The 14,477-nt window shown below is 43.4% G+C and overlaps 1 protein-coding gene across 1 annotated transcript in view; it reads right to left on the reverse strand.

Moving 5' to 3' along the window:
• OTC (ornithine transcarbamylase) overlaps positions 1–14,477 on the reverse strand; it is an 89,451-nt gene that overhangs the window by 10,211 nt on the left and 64,763 nt on the right. The window contains exons 6-9 of the mRNA XM_075333511.1: positions 11,747–11,869; positions 9,425–9,478; positions 9,058–9,207; positions 6,436–6,573 (exon numbers count right to left, since the gene is read on the reverse strand). Of these exons, the coding sequence (XP_075189626.1) occupies positions 6,436–6,573; positions 9,058–9,207; positions 9,425–9,478; positions 11,747–11,869 (465 nt within the window). The remainder of the gene's footprint in view (positions 1–6,435; positions 6,574–9,057; positions 9,208–9,424; positions 9,479–11,746; positions 11,870–14,477) is intronic.

Raw genomic sequence — 14,477 nt, forward strand, 5'->3', positions numbered from 1 at the left:
AGCTTTTACGTAACAGCATTGTTGTATATGTTTTGAAAAGTCACAAAACTTTTACGCAACTCCTTGTTGGGCAAAAGTTTTTCTACTTTTTTCTTTTTCACGCCAGTGGGTAGAGCTGGGGAGGAGGTATGGTGGGATAGGGATTGGCTACTCCCACCCGTCAAATTTATCGAAAGTAACAGTTTTTTGTACCCCAGAAAACCATTTTGGGGACAGGGTGTGCCGCTCAAAAGAGGTGCTGAATTCATTAAGTGGCATACACCTCCTAATGAATTTGGCAACCTTCTATTGTAGTAAGACTCGTGTCATATGAGCGTGTGCTATGTTCATCTAGATTTTCGGAATACTGCTGTATTTTTGTGTTACTGTTTTCATAATTTTTTTTTCTTGACCAAAAATGCAGCTTTATCTATTGGGAAATGTGAAACACACTATAAACAATGATTATTTGTAGCATGTGTGTGAGTTTCTTTTCCACTTTTTTGATGTCAGTAGTAGAGATGAGTGATGTTCGAGGTTTGAGGTTTGACAATTTTATGTTCGAGTGATTTTGGGGGGTGTTCGAGTCGTTCGACGAACTCGAACGATTTGGTAAAAGTTCAGTAGTTCGAGTTACGTTCGAGAGCGGTTCGATCAACAAAAAGCCTAGCTAGTTACTAGCTGGCTTTTCGCTGTAATAGAGTGAGTCACTGTGAATCACGCTATTATCAAAATTCAGCGTATAATGTGCGGGGGGGACGGGGTTTAGATCAGTGCTGCTATTGAGTGGTCAAAGAATGCCGATCGCCATTTTTTTTTCCCTAACTGCGCGTACAGTGGGGCAGGCCAGGCTGTCAGCAAATCACAGAGACACACACTGCAAAGTGGATTTTTGCCATACAAGCAAGGCTGTGCATGTCACATGTCTTTGCTCTATAAGATCCGGCCATTTTCCCCGTCGCCGCCATTAGCTCTCTGCTGCGGGTGGGTGACAGTCACTGCTCCCGCTGCTGCTGCTGTGTGCGCTATAGCCATACAGTTCAATCTACATAGCACTTTAGGGATTAGGGACTACTTGTAATTTCAGCCCTTTTCATGGCTGCATTACAGCCGTTCATAGGCATTGTTGCTAGGCAGGTCCGTGCAAACGCTGTGCAGGGGTTTAGATAACAGCGCCTGGCTACTTTAGCTCTGGCAAGTCCTTGCTGCATTTTTTCATTTGGCAGGGATAGAAACTGAGGCTTCCTTTCCTGTCCTGCTACCTACAGCATCTGTGCATTCTACCCTCCTGCCCATTTGTGCTATGCTATTTTTATAGCTAACAGTGCTGACACTTAGTGGCATCCAAAAAGTGTCTGCTATACTAACTTAATGTCCCACTGATGCCAAGCAAGGTACACCACCTCTGCATTCTACCCTCCTGCCCATTTTTGCTACGCTATTTTTATAGCAAACAGTGTTGACACTTAGTGGCATCCAAAAATTGTCTGCTATACTAACTTAGTGTACCACTGGTGCCAAGCAAGGAACACCACCTCTGCCCATTTTTGGTATGCTATTTTTATAGCTAACAGTACTGACACTTAGTGGCATCCAAAAAGTGTCTGCTATACTAACTTAGTGTCCCACTGGTGCCAAGCAAGGTACACCACCTCTGCATTCTACCCTCCTGCCCATTTTTGCTACGCTATTTTTATAGCAAACAGTGCTGCCAGTTTTAGGGCCATAGTTGCATTGTCAGGGACAGTCTGTGTTGGTTCTTCAGCTCTCAATAAAGCTAGACCACCTCTGCATTGTACATCACCTCTCCATTTTTGCTACGACATTTTAAGTGTCCAATCTGGTCACAAACAAAATGAGTGGCAAAAGGACAGATGCTGGTGGAAAGGGGAACAGGCATGTTGGAAAGGGAAAAAAAGTTTGTGTCCGTGGGGGAGGTGGTAAAGCTACAGTAACATCTGCTGAAGAAAGGCCATCTTCAAGCAAAACTAAGATGTCTACTACTTTCCGTGGACAATCCGATGTGCTCCCTTTTTTACGGAACAGAACCACCGTAACAAAGGTAGATGATGCACAAAAAAAGAACATGTTTGAATGGATCGCAAGTGCTCCAACAAGTGGCCTCTCCTCCACCTCAACTTCAACATCCAAAAAACAACAGTCCTCTGAGTTGTCACCCCAATCGCACTTGTTTTCTCCCAGCTCTCAAGTATCCACCCGCCCTGCAGAGTATGGTGTAACAGAGAAGGGTGAGTCTGCAGAGCTGTTCAGCCACACTATAGGCTGAGAATCAGAGGTCTGCTCTCAAGCTACAGTGAGTACAGACCAGGAAATGGTCTGCAGTGATGCCCAGAAGCTTTGTGAGTCTCATTCAGGCCCTGATGACCAGATTTCTGAGCATAATGTAGACCCTCATTCACAAACTGTAACACGTCTTGGTGAAGACAGTGAGGAACATACTGATGACGATGAGACTCAGTTACCTGATTGAAATGACAACTTAACTATTCAGTCAGGGCAGGAAGAGGTTAGGTCTGAGGGCGAGGGTAGTGCAAACACAACGGTTGATGATGACGTTCTAGATCCCACTTACTGTCAACCCACAGTCAGACACTCGAGGTCAGCAGAGGCGGTGGAGGAGGATGAGACTGATGACGAGGTTAGCTTGCGCCTTCCTGGACAAAGACGGAGTACTGGCAGCACGTCAACAACTGCATCCTCAGCCACAACTCTGCCTCTGAGCACAAGTCGGGGTGGCTCTGCAGGTCGCATGGGCACTAATAGTTGCATTGCCTGGTTCTTTTTGACATCGCAAAGGATCACCCAACTCATGTGATCTGTAGGCTTTGTCACCAATCTGTAAGTAGAGGCCAAAAACTCACTAGTTTGACTACTTCGTCCATGAACCGTCACATGAATAACAAGCATAAGTCCCAGTGGGAAGCTCACTTTGCTACTATGCGTCCTAGTGGAGCGGGGCAACCACCGTCTGCCCCTTCAACTGCATCCGCACGCTCTTCATCCTCTATGACTGTGGGGACAGCTGTCACACATGTTTGTCTACGCAGACTTTCCACCTCTTTACCCACAACAGGCAGTTTGCTTGGCAGGTCATCATCAGTTGTTTTGGGGGGGGGGGGGGACAGGTGCTGTTGTACAGCTCTCTCAGACATCGAAAGCACCAACTTTGGATGAAGGCAATATCATGTCTCCGCCTGCACTTTCCTCACAGACCAGCAGTTTTCCATGGACACCCTACTCCATACTGTCTCTGCACAGCAGCCAGATCTCGGTCCCTCAGATGTGGACAATTAAAAGGCCATTTCCTCTGAGCCATGACAAAGCAAAGAGGTTGACTTTCACCCTCTGCAAGCTGTTGGCTACAGAAATGCTGCCTTTCCGCCTGGTGGACACAGAGGATTTTCGAGACCTTATGTCCGTCGCAGTACCCCAGTACCAGATGCCCAGTCGCCACTACTTCTCCAAGAAAGGTGTGACTGCGCTACACCAGCATGTTGCACACAACATCACTGCTTCCTTGAGAAACTCTGTATGTGACAGGGTGCATTTCACCACCGATACTTGGACCAGTAAGCATGGACAGGGTCGTTACATGTCGCTGACTGGGCACTGGGTAACTATGGTGCGAGATGGAGAAGGGTCTGCTGTACAAGTAAGTCTTGCTGTCCCCACGACTTGTGCATCAATCCTCTGTATGTGGAAGTTCCTCCACTGCGTCTGCCTCCTCAACCTCGTCTGGGTCCTCCACCTCCGCGCCAAGCCTGCCTGGTCAGGCCACCCGCTTTTTAACTGCGCACAAGGAATCCTGCACACCTCCTTACTATGCTGGCAGCAGAGCTCAACGGCATCAGAGGTCTTTACCGTAAAATGTCTGGGAAATAAGAGTCACACAGCTGAGGAGTTATGGTCAGCTCTTGCGAGTGAGTTTAGTAAATTGTTGTCTCCACTCAACCTGCAGTCAGGGAAGGCCGTGTGCGACAATGCTGCAAACCTGGGTGTGGCCCTACGGGCAAGGTGACACACGTGCCTTGTATGGCTCACGTGTGGAACCTTGTTGTCCAGCAGTTGTTAACCCACTATCCTGGCCTAGATGGGCTTCAGCACAGGGCACGGTCACTCTCTGCTCACTTCCGCCGTTCAACCGGCACAGCTGACCGACTTGCATCGCTCCAGAAGTCTTTCAGCCTGCCAGTTCATCGCCTGAAATGCGATGTGCCAACACGCTGGAATTCGACTCTCCACATGTTGCAGCGACTGTGGCAGCACCGCCGAGCCCTGGTGCAATACGTTATGATGTATATCCTGGGCCAATGAGATGCAGAGGTGGGGCAGATCACGCTACTGGAGTGGTCTCAGATCAAGGACCTATGCACCCTTTTGCACAGTTTTGACATGGCGCCAAATATGTTTAGCGCTGACAATGCCATTATCAGCATGACAATTCCAGTCATTTACATGCTGGAGCACACTCTAAACACTATTCGGAGTCAGGGGGTGGGACAAGAGGAAGGGGAGGAAGTACAGGAGGATTCATATGCGCAAGGGATACCAACATCTACAAGGTCCAGACGTTCAGCATCACCAAGTCGGCAGGCATGGGATGGTGGGGGAGAGGGATTAACAAGGGCGCATGGTAGCAGCCAAAATGTTGAGGAAGGTGCAGGAGACCAGGAAGAAATGGAGGACGAACTGTCGATGGACATGGAAGACTCAGCAGATAAGGGAGACCTTGGTCAAATTTCGGTTGAACGAGGTCGGGGGGAGATGTCAGAGGAAGGAAGCACGGTTATCAACTTGCCGCCACAAACACAGCAAGGACTTGGTCCGCATGGATGCACAAGACACATGAGCGCCTTCTTGCTGCACTACCTACAACATGACCCTCGGATTGTCCGAATTAGAAGTAATGATGACTACTGGGTTGCCATACTATTAGATCCCTGGTACAAGTCCAAATTTGGCGAAATAATTCCTTCCATAGAAAGGGACGCACGTATGCAGGAGTATCAGCAGAAGCTGTTACTCAATCTTAGCTCGGCTTTTCAACTAAACACCAGTGGTGCACGGAGTGAATCTCCCAGTTGTAACCTGCCAAACATGGGACGGTCTCGTCATCAACAGTCTAACCGTACCAGCAGCACCGTATCTGGTGCTGGTAACAGCAATTTTATGGAATAGTTTCATAATTTTTTTAGACCATCCAATGCAAGGCCACAAGAGACAAGAAGTCTGACACATAGTCAATGGCTGGAGAGGATGATACAGGAGTATCTCCAAATGAACATCGATGCCACGACTTTGCAACTGGAGCCTTGCTCATTTTGGGCTTGAAATCTTGAAAAATTACCTGAGATCGCCACTTATGCATTGGATATCTTGTCGTGTCCCGCAGCCAGCGTTGTCTCTGAACGTGTCTTCAGTGCTGCTGGGTGTGTGCTGACAGATAAGCGCACGCGTCTGTCCAGTAACAATGTGGACAGGCTAACGTTCATCAAGATGAACAAGTCATGGATCCGCAAGGACTTTACTACCCCTGTGTCATCCTGGGGAGAGTAAAGGCTGTCGTATTTTGGAATGTGCTTCATGCAAATCAACCTGTCAAGTTTGCAACTGGGGGACAACTGATGCCACTGAAGTGGTGTGTGTGGCCCAATTTTTGGAAAAAAGGGAGACTCTGCTTGGAGTTCCCTTGCTGTGTTTTTAACAATGAGCCAAGATAAACAAGTCATGATTCAGCAAGGACTTTGCTACCTACCCCGGTGTCATCCTGGGGTCAGTTAAGGCTGGCGTATTTTTGAATGTACTTGATGTAAATCAACACATCCAGTTTGCAACTGGGGCACAAGTGATGCCACTGAAGTGGTGTGTGTGTGGCAAAATTTTTGGAAAAAAGGGAGACTCTGCTTGGAGTCCCCTTGCTGTGTTTTACATGATTTTAGAAGGGCATGACATGCCTATATCTGTGTCTCCTCCTCTTTTTACTCGTCCAGCTCTTTTGTTTTCACATGAGTATATGTCCTTGTCACTTTCCCATGTGTTTGTGGTGTCTTGGGAGTTGTTTGTCACCTTTTGGACACCTTTGAATGTGTTTTCTATGTGTTTGTGTTTGCCTGCCATTGTTTTCAATGGGGTTCGAGTGGTTCGTCGAACGGTTCATCGAACATTCGTCGAACTGAGCCTCCGTTCGGCAAACCAAACCGAACTCGAACTCTAGGGGGGTGGCTCATCTCTAGTCAGTAGTATGTTTTCTAAAGGCAGCGTGCATGCATAGGGAAGGTTCTCCACTTGAGAAAGCCAGGAAACCAATTACCAATCATATCCCGTAGAAGCAGTGCTGATCTTTAACATCATTATTAGGTGTAATAGATTTTTTAACTGTGAAAATATATAGTTTTTCTCCTACTGTTTTTTACTACTAAACCATTTCTATCTTACCATAATCGTCCACTTTCTATTTTCTGCTTCTTGGAAAACTAGAGATTTAGGAGAATAGAAAACCTCATCATCAACTTCTTCTGGTTTTCTTGGTAAACAGTGAAGAAAGGTCCAGTTGGAAGCTGCCAGTTTTGCTGTCTGTATGATAAAAATGGGTATAAAAAAGTAAGAAAATACAGGTAATTTCAGAAGTTTAATTATTATACATCTAGGTGCAGTAGAACAAAAGATCAGCTAGCTAAAAGACTGAACATGTGAGCTGCAATGTAAAAATTAATAGCTGTTTACATGTTCAGTCTTCTGAGCGTCTTTTAATCCGTTCAGGTTACCAAAGATGCCAAGTGATTAAAAGAAGTGAGATGACTATTCTTCGGGCATCTTCAGAAGATGCTCTACTCGTATTTTATAATAGAAGTCAATGGTAAGGCTCTAATGATGCTGTGCGTCTTTTGAGGGTCTGGCCAAGGTTTGTGCTTGAAAAAACGTTTGTGGTTTTATCATTGTTAAACAGAGTTAAAAAGAGCAGGAGGACACCATCAAAAAAGAAACTGCAAAAATGTTGGAAAATTGCCAAAAAAAGAAAATAAGCGAAAAATGCTTAAAAACATTGAGAAAAATGTTCATGAAATTACCCCCCAAAAGGCATTAAAAAACGCTTCAGTAACAAAAAACTCAGGCATTTCCTGAAGCATCTTTCTCGTAAAAAATTCCTCAAGTCCCACCATCTGAAAAGTATGTTGTGTGCACATACCTTTGGCCCTACCCTCTTGGCCCTAGGGGGTGGGGCTTCATCCAACGCTTGATTGATAGAACTGATCAGCAAAAAATTAATCTTTGTGTTTTTTTGCAGTATTTCAGGATTATGCAAAAAATGCTATTGTCTAAGCTCTCATTCACACATGCATTTCTCATATATTTGTTCTATCCTTCTTATCATTTCAAATTGTCTCTTCAGGGTGGAAGGAGATGAACTCTAGTGACAACTATAGTAAGTAGCAATCCTAAAAGTCAAAAGTGACCCTTTAACGAGCCTTCCATATGACTTAGAATTTATGGTACATCAGAATCTCAATTTGCAAACACAGTGTTCTGGGGTGATTACCTGTCATCAGTGCAAAGCATAAGATCTGACCTGGCTGTATAAGAAGCTTTAATGGGGTCTAAGGGGAAAACGTTTCTCCTTGTGGAGACTGGTAAAACAATCTGGCTGCCAGACAAGAGACTTATAGCTGCAATGCTCCTCTGGGAAATATGCACATTGTCTCTTCAGGAAGGAAGGAGACAAACTCTAGTGCCATCTATTGGAACTAGCAATCCTAAGTCATATGACAGGGCTCATTAAAGAGTCACTTTTGAATTTTAGGATTGCTACTTCCAATAGGTGGCACTAGAGTTTGCCTCTTTCCTACCTGAAGAGACAATTTGCTTAGTTCCCAGAGGAGCAGTGCAGCTATAAGTCTCCTCACTGGCATGCTGGAATGGTGTGTCAGTCTCCGCAAGGAGAAAAGTTTTCCCCTTAGACCCTATCCATTTTTTCATGGTTGAATCATTTGTAATCTTTGGAACTGTTCACCTGTTGTTTTGCAGATCATGTGTGAGCAGAAAAAAAACAAACGGACATCCATTTATGAATGATGTCCAGAATCAAAATTACCCATACAAGACTCTGGGTCCATGAAAATCACTAATAGTACACAGATGCCATCCGTGTGTTGTCTGTGATTAACATTGCAATGTACAAAGAAGCTTGGTAATTTATTTCATCCATGAAAATCACTGATGAAACTCTGATGGTAAAAACTGACACACTGATGGGAACAGATCCAAAACATGAATAAATAATGGTCTGTGTTTTTATATGTAAGGCTGGACTAAGACGAGCGTATGGCATCCGATGCGATATCATCGGATGCAATATGCTAATGACCCCTAGCTCAGGCTCTGCTGTGAGAGTGAACCGAGTGTCATGCGACTGTGACCCGATCCTGCAATCAGGTCACAGCTGTGAAGCTGAGTGCGGGCACTGCGGAGGAGAGGGAGGGGTTAATACCCCATCTCCTCCATTGTCAGCCTGTGCGTATATCGCACTGCACTGCGATAACATCCGAGTGCAGTCTCATGTATCTCTCACACCTATTCACTTGAATGGGTGAGAGGGATACGGCACTAGCAGAAGATCGAAGCATGTTGCCGCTTTTCTCGCATCCAGTATCTGGATGCGAGAAAAGCTGACCAACTACTCTCCCTCATTGACTAACATAGGTCCGAGTGCAATGCGAGATTTTCTTGCATTGCATTCGTCCGATTTTCACGCTCGTGTGAGCGTACCCTAAGAAAAATCATGGAGGTCTGAATGAGACCTAACAAACAATACGGGAGCTATATATTATGTTTAATTTAATCATTTCTTTCTAGTTTTAGTGTCCCTTTAAGTTTAGGAATTCAGATTTAGTTCTGTTTATAAAGGAAAAGGAAGTATTGGAAAATGTGGCAAGATTCATTTACTAATTAACCAACCTGGAAAAGTCTAAAGTCTACTGCCCAACCGTAATTTCTTCTTTTCTCTATAGAATTTAGTCAATACATTTTGACGTACAAATACCAACAAGATACATCTTGTACCTGCATTGTGATCTGGTAACCTGTGAAATCCTGGAGACGTTTTTTCTTCTCCTCTTCTTGTCCCATGCTCACCCACGTGTCTGTAACCAACACATTGGCTCCACTGGCAGCTTCTAGGGGATCGTTTGTCATAAGCATCTTGGTTCCAGACTAGAAGACAGAAAAAACAGCGAGTGTGGATACAAATAATATTGATATTTTTCTTCAGTTCATTGTGATAACATATTGACGCAGGTCTCATCTAGAAATCTTAGACACGTACCAGATTCATTGCAGCCAAGCGCCACTTTCTTTACTGTCAGCATCATAGCTTTGTGTAAGATATCAAATACTTCCACATCACATGAGATAAATATAAAACTTTTACCTCTTTTGAAAACTGCTTAGCAGCTGCAGTGACCGCTGAATTTGGTTCATATCCCTGAATTAAAAAGAAGATGATTATTATTATTAAAAAAAAAATCATCCATAAGTATACAGTATGTACCATGTTCACTATTTTATTGTAGAAATACATGGATGAAATGGGGAAGGGAGTGCCCTGTTCACAAGAAGGAAAGCCAGGGCTTTATTTCCCCTGTTGTGGCGCTGCAAGAAAATTGACACCTTTGTTCCAGGCTCTTCATCCGTAGAATTATTGCTTGAGACTGATCTGACAAAATAGTTTTATCCAAATAATAACACCTTTCAGGTGTCAGGTTTAGAGTTGGTGCGACTCAAGTCACAGGACCTACCGGAATTCCATCAGCTACATCAGCGATCCATGTCCACTGGACAGGAACGCTGAGAACTGCCTCCTACCTCCCAACATCTGCAGCTCTTCTTTTGATTAGCTGGCCTAGCACAACCTCTTCAATGTCGCGCTAGGTCGGCTAATCAAAAGAAGAACCGCGAATCCCGTCAGATAGAAGGCAGTTCGCAGTGTTCCAATCCAGCAACCACATTATTATTGCTGGATTTAGTCCTGAGAATCAGTTTGCATCAACTACAGTCATGTTCCAAGAAAAAGTGACATATGGATTAAAAGGTTATTCTCAAGTTCTGAGTAAAATTACAATGTATTAACAAGCGACTTGACAGTTTACTTCTTTTTAACAATCCTCTCCGATCTCAAGAGAACAATGGGACTTTTCTATTGCTTACTGCTCATTGATTAACTTACCAGCAGTGGCTAGCCTCCTAGGTAAGGAGTCCAATCCTTACAAACTCTTTCTATTAGAGCTTGTAAGTGCTGCTCTGAAGCTGAACAGATTGCTGGATTCAGCCAGCTTCAGTGCCCCTGCGCTTCTCCGATGCTGCAGAAGAAAAGCTGCTGCACCTTGCAGAATAATGGAGAACATAGTTTGGTCCAATAATGACCGGACAAAACTAATCAAAATGGAAAATAAATTAGGAACACCCCACTTCAGAAAGCTGGTAGTCAGGAGACTGATGAGCAGTGCTTTCCAGAGCAGTAACCTGTCACGGTCATCTCTCTGTAGTAAGAGGCCAGTGACAGGTTCTGGGCCAGAGCCTCTTTGCCTTGCAGATTAAATGTATTCTTTTCCTTTGGGGAGGACAGGGTTAATGTCAGTATTCCTTGCCAGCAAACATTATCATTACCTTCTCAGGTGTCTCTGGTTGGGACCACTTCCAGTCCCTTTATATACACTCTGCTTCCTGTAGAAGGTGCCAGTTATTCTCATTTATTTAATGCTTGGCCAGGAGGTGAAAGGAGCTGGTGGAACCCTCTCTGCAAGCTGCTGTGTAGGCTGCAGTCCTGTTGCTGAATACAGCTGTCTGGTTTTTTTTCCCCCTGTCTGTCTTGCCTTCCCCTGGTGTGTTATTAGTGCAGCGATTGTGCTAGTGTCCCTCACCTGCCAGCTCACTAGCAAGGGCTATTATAGGGTCTGCCACGGTCTCAAGTATCTTGTTTGGTGACAGTTGCGGAACCAGTATAAGGACTGGCTAGGAATGTAGGGTATAGCTGCAGGTGAGTGAAAGAGGTGGCCTATCTTCCCCCTCGGTAGCGCTAGGGCCCACCGTTGTTATAGTGTCCCCAGTGTACCCCTTGCTTTGTTGAGTGTGGTGTCGTATGCCATACTTTCCGTTGTCACTCATGTGACATAACATGAGGCAACCACTTGCATTATTAGATCAAAGCTGGTCAATCTGATGTTGACAAGTCACATATGACCCTTCAATAGTATTCTTGCAGATCTCTTCTCATTGCCTCAACAACTATAAACCTTGTGTAATAATGACATCATTTTACCAAAGATTCTAGCCTGACAACATATTGGGGGTGACTGATTTCTTCACAAAAAAAAAAACGCACAACATATATATTAAAGATAAAGACAAAATAAGTGAATATTGTCCAATGGTTACCAAAACAATTTTAGAGCAGCTCACTAGACTTAGACAGTTTCCCTTATGGCTGGTGTACATCAAGCGAAAACTTTGTGCAAACATTTGCCATTAATATGTTTGGCATATTTTATGATTCCTCTTAGGCCCTTCCCTATTTTTTAAAACTTTCAAAAACTGTCAAAGAAGGTGGAAATATTGTCTAATATACATAATAAACTTGGTGATAGGCAAGTAGATCTTTTCTATGCAGTTAATAAATGTGCCCATTACTATAATTAGTGGACAGCACTACCAAAGACATATTTTGGCTTTCCATTGAAGATATTATGGCATTCACCTTTGGGGTTGCAATGTGAAGATTCATTCCAAATTTGGCAGCGCTCAGCATGATTGAATGTAGGACGTTATTACCATCACCAATCCAGGAAATAGTTAGTCCTTTCAGGCAGCCATAATGTTCCTGGGTAAGAAATAATTAGTAGGATAATTTATCACTGTTAAACATTACTGCTATAATTGGCATTAATATTAATATTACTGCCATAATTGGCAACTATTAGATACTCTATTCCAGGGGAATTGGGACTGCAGGGGCACAAACACACTCCATTTAAAGTTTACATCCCTTCGTATGCCCATCATATGTGTGAATGTATCTTCTAAAGAATTTATCCCAAAAGGAATTCCCATACCTTGTGAGGTGAGTTTGTCACCTACAAATGTTTTTGTTTAACCCCTTAAGGACGAAGCCAGTTTTGTACTTAATGACCAGGCCATTTTTTGCAATTCTGACCAGTGTCACTTTATGAGGTCATAACTCTGGAACGCTTCAACGGATCCCGGTGATTCTGACATTGTTTTTTCGTGACATATTGTACTTCATGATAGTTATAAATTTAGAACGATATTTTTTGCTTTTATTTGTGAAAAAATCGGAAATTTGATGAAAATTTTGAAAATTTTGCAATTTTCAAACTTTTAATTTTTATGCCCTTAACCCAGAGAGTTATGTCACACAAAACAGTTAATAAATAACATTTCCCACATGTCTACTTTACATTAGCGCAATTTCTGAAACAAAATGTTTTGGGGTTAGGAAGTTAGAAGGGGTCAAAGTTCATCAGCAATTTCCCATTTTTTCAACAAAATTCACAAAACCATTTTTTTAGGGACCACATCACATTTGAAGTGACTTTGAGAGGCCTAAGTGACAGAAAATACCTAAAAGTGACACCATTCTCAAAACAGCACGCCTCAAAGTACTCAAAACCACATCCAAGAAGTTTATTAACCCTTCAGGTGCTTCACAGGAACTAAAGCAAAGTGGAATGAAAAAAAGCAAAAAATAAAATTTTACCTAAAATGTTGCTCTACCCCAAATTTATTCACTTTTAGAAGAAATAACACAACAAAATGAACCCCAAAACTTGTTACCCACTTTCTTATGAACGCGCCAATACCCCACATGTGGTCAGAAACCTTTGTTTGGACAAATGGGAGGGCTCGGAACAGAAGGAGCAATATTTGAATTTTGGAAAGCAAATTTGGCTGAAATAGATTGCGGGCACCATGTTGCATTTACATGTCCGCCAAGGTACCTAAACAGCAGAAACCCCTTACAAGTGACACCATTTTGGAAACTAGACCCCTTAAGGCTTCTATCTAGGGGTATAGTGAGCATTTTGGATCCACAGGTACTTCACAGATTTTGATAACGTTACGTTGTCACATTGAAAATTTTCATTTTTTTCTCAAAAATGTTGCTTTAGCATCAATTTTTTCACTTTTTCAAGAGGTAATTCCAAAAATGTGACCCCAATGTTTGTTACCCACTTTTTTATGAGCGCGGTGATACCTCACTTGTGGTCTGAAACCTTTGTTTGGAGAAATGGGAGGGCTTGGAACGGAAGGAGCAATATTTGAATTTTGGAAAGGAAATTTGGCTGAAAAAGATTGCGGGCACCATGTCGCATTTGGAGGACCCCTAAGGTACGTAAACAGCAAAAAAACACCACAAGTGACCCCATATTGGAAACTAGGCCCCTCAAGGAATTTATCTTGATGTTTGGTGAGTACCCTGAACCCCCAGGTGCTTTACAGAAGTTTATAACGTTGAGCCATGAAAATAAAAAAATAAAATTTTACCACAAAATTGTTACTTCAACCAGGTAGCTTTTTTTTTCACAAGGGTAACAGGAAAAAAATCACCATGAAATTTATTGTGCAATGTCTCCTGAGTTTGTTGATATCTTGTATGTGGTGGAAATCAACTGTTTGGGCACACTACAGGGCTCAGAAGAGAAGGAGTGCAATTTGACTGCAAAATTGGCTGGAATCAATAGCGGACGCCATGTTGCATTAGGAGAACCCCTGAGGTGCCTAAGCAGTGGAGGTCCCCCACAAGTGACCCCATTCTGGAAATAAGACCCCTCAAGGCTTTAATCTAGGTGTATATTGAGCATTTTGAATCCACGAATACTTCACAGAATTTGATAAGCTTAGGTTGCCATATTGAAATTTTCATTTTTTTCACAAAAATGTTGATTTAGCGACACATTTTTCACTTTTTCAAGAGGCAACAACAAAACGTGTACCCCACAGGTTGTTATCTAATTTCTTGTGAGCGCAGGGATACCACACATGTGGCCAAAAACCTTTGTTTGGATAAATGGGAGGGCTTGGAATGGAAGGAGCACCATTTGAATTTTGGAAAAGTTGAAGTAAATTGCGCGCACCATGTCACATTAGCAGGGCCCCTTGGGCACCTATACATCAGAAACCCCCCACAAGTGACCTCATTTTGGAAACTGGACCCCTCAAGGATTTTATTCAGGAGTATAGTAAACATTTTGAATCCACAGGTACTTCACAAAACTGTTGCTGTAGCAAAAAATTTCTCACTGTTAAGGGGGCTTTACACGCTGCGACATCGCTAATGCGGAGTCGTTAGGGTCACGGAATTGGTGACGCACATCCGGCCGCATTAGCGATGTTGCTGCGTGTGACACCGATGAGCGATTTTGCATCGTTGCAAAAACGTGCAAAATCGCTCATCGGTGACATGGGGG

This window comes from Anomaloglossus baeobatrachus, chromosome 2 (assembly GCF_048569485.1).
Source record: "Anomaloglossus baeobatrachus isolate aAnoBae1 chromosome 2, aAnoBae1.hap1, whole genome shotgun sequence".
Lineage (NCBI taxonomy): Eukaryota > Metazoa > Chordata > Amphibia > Anura > Aromobatidae > Anomaloglossus > Anomaloglossus baeobatrachus.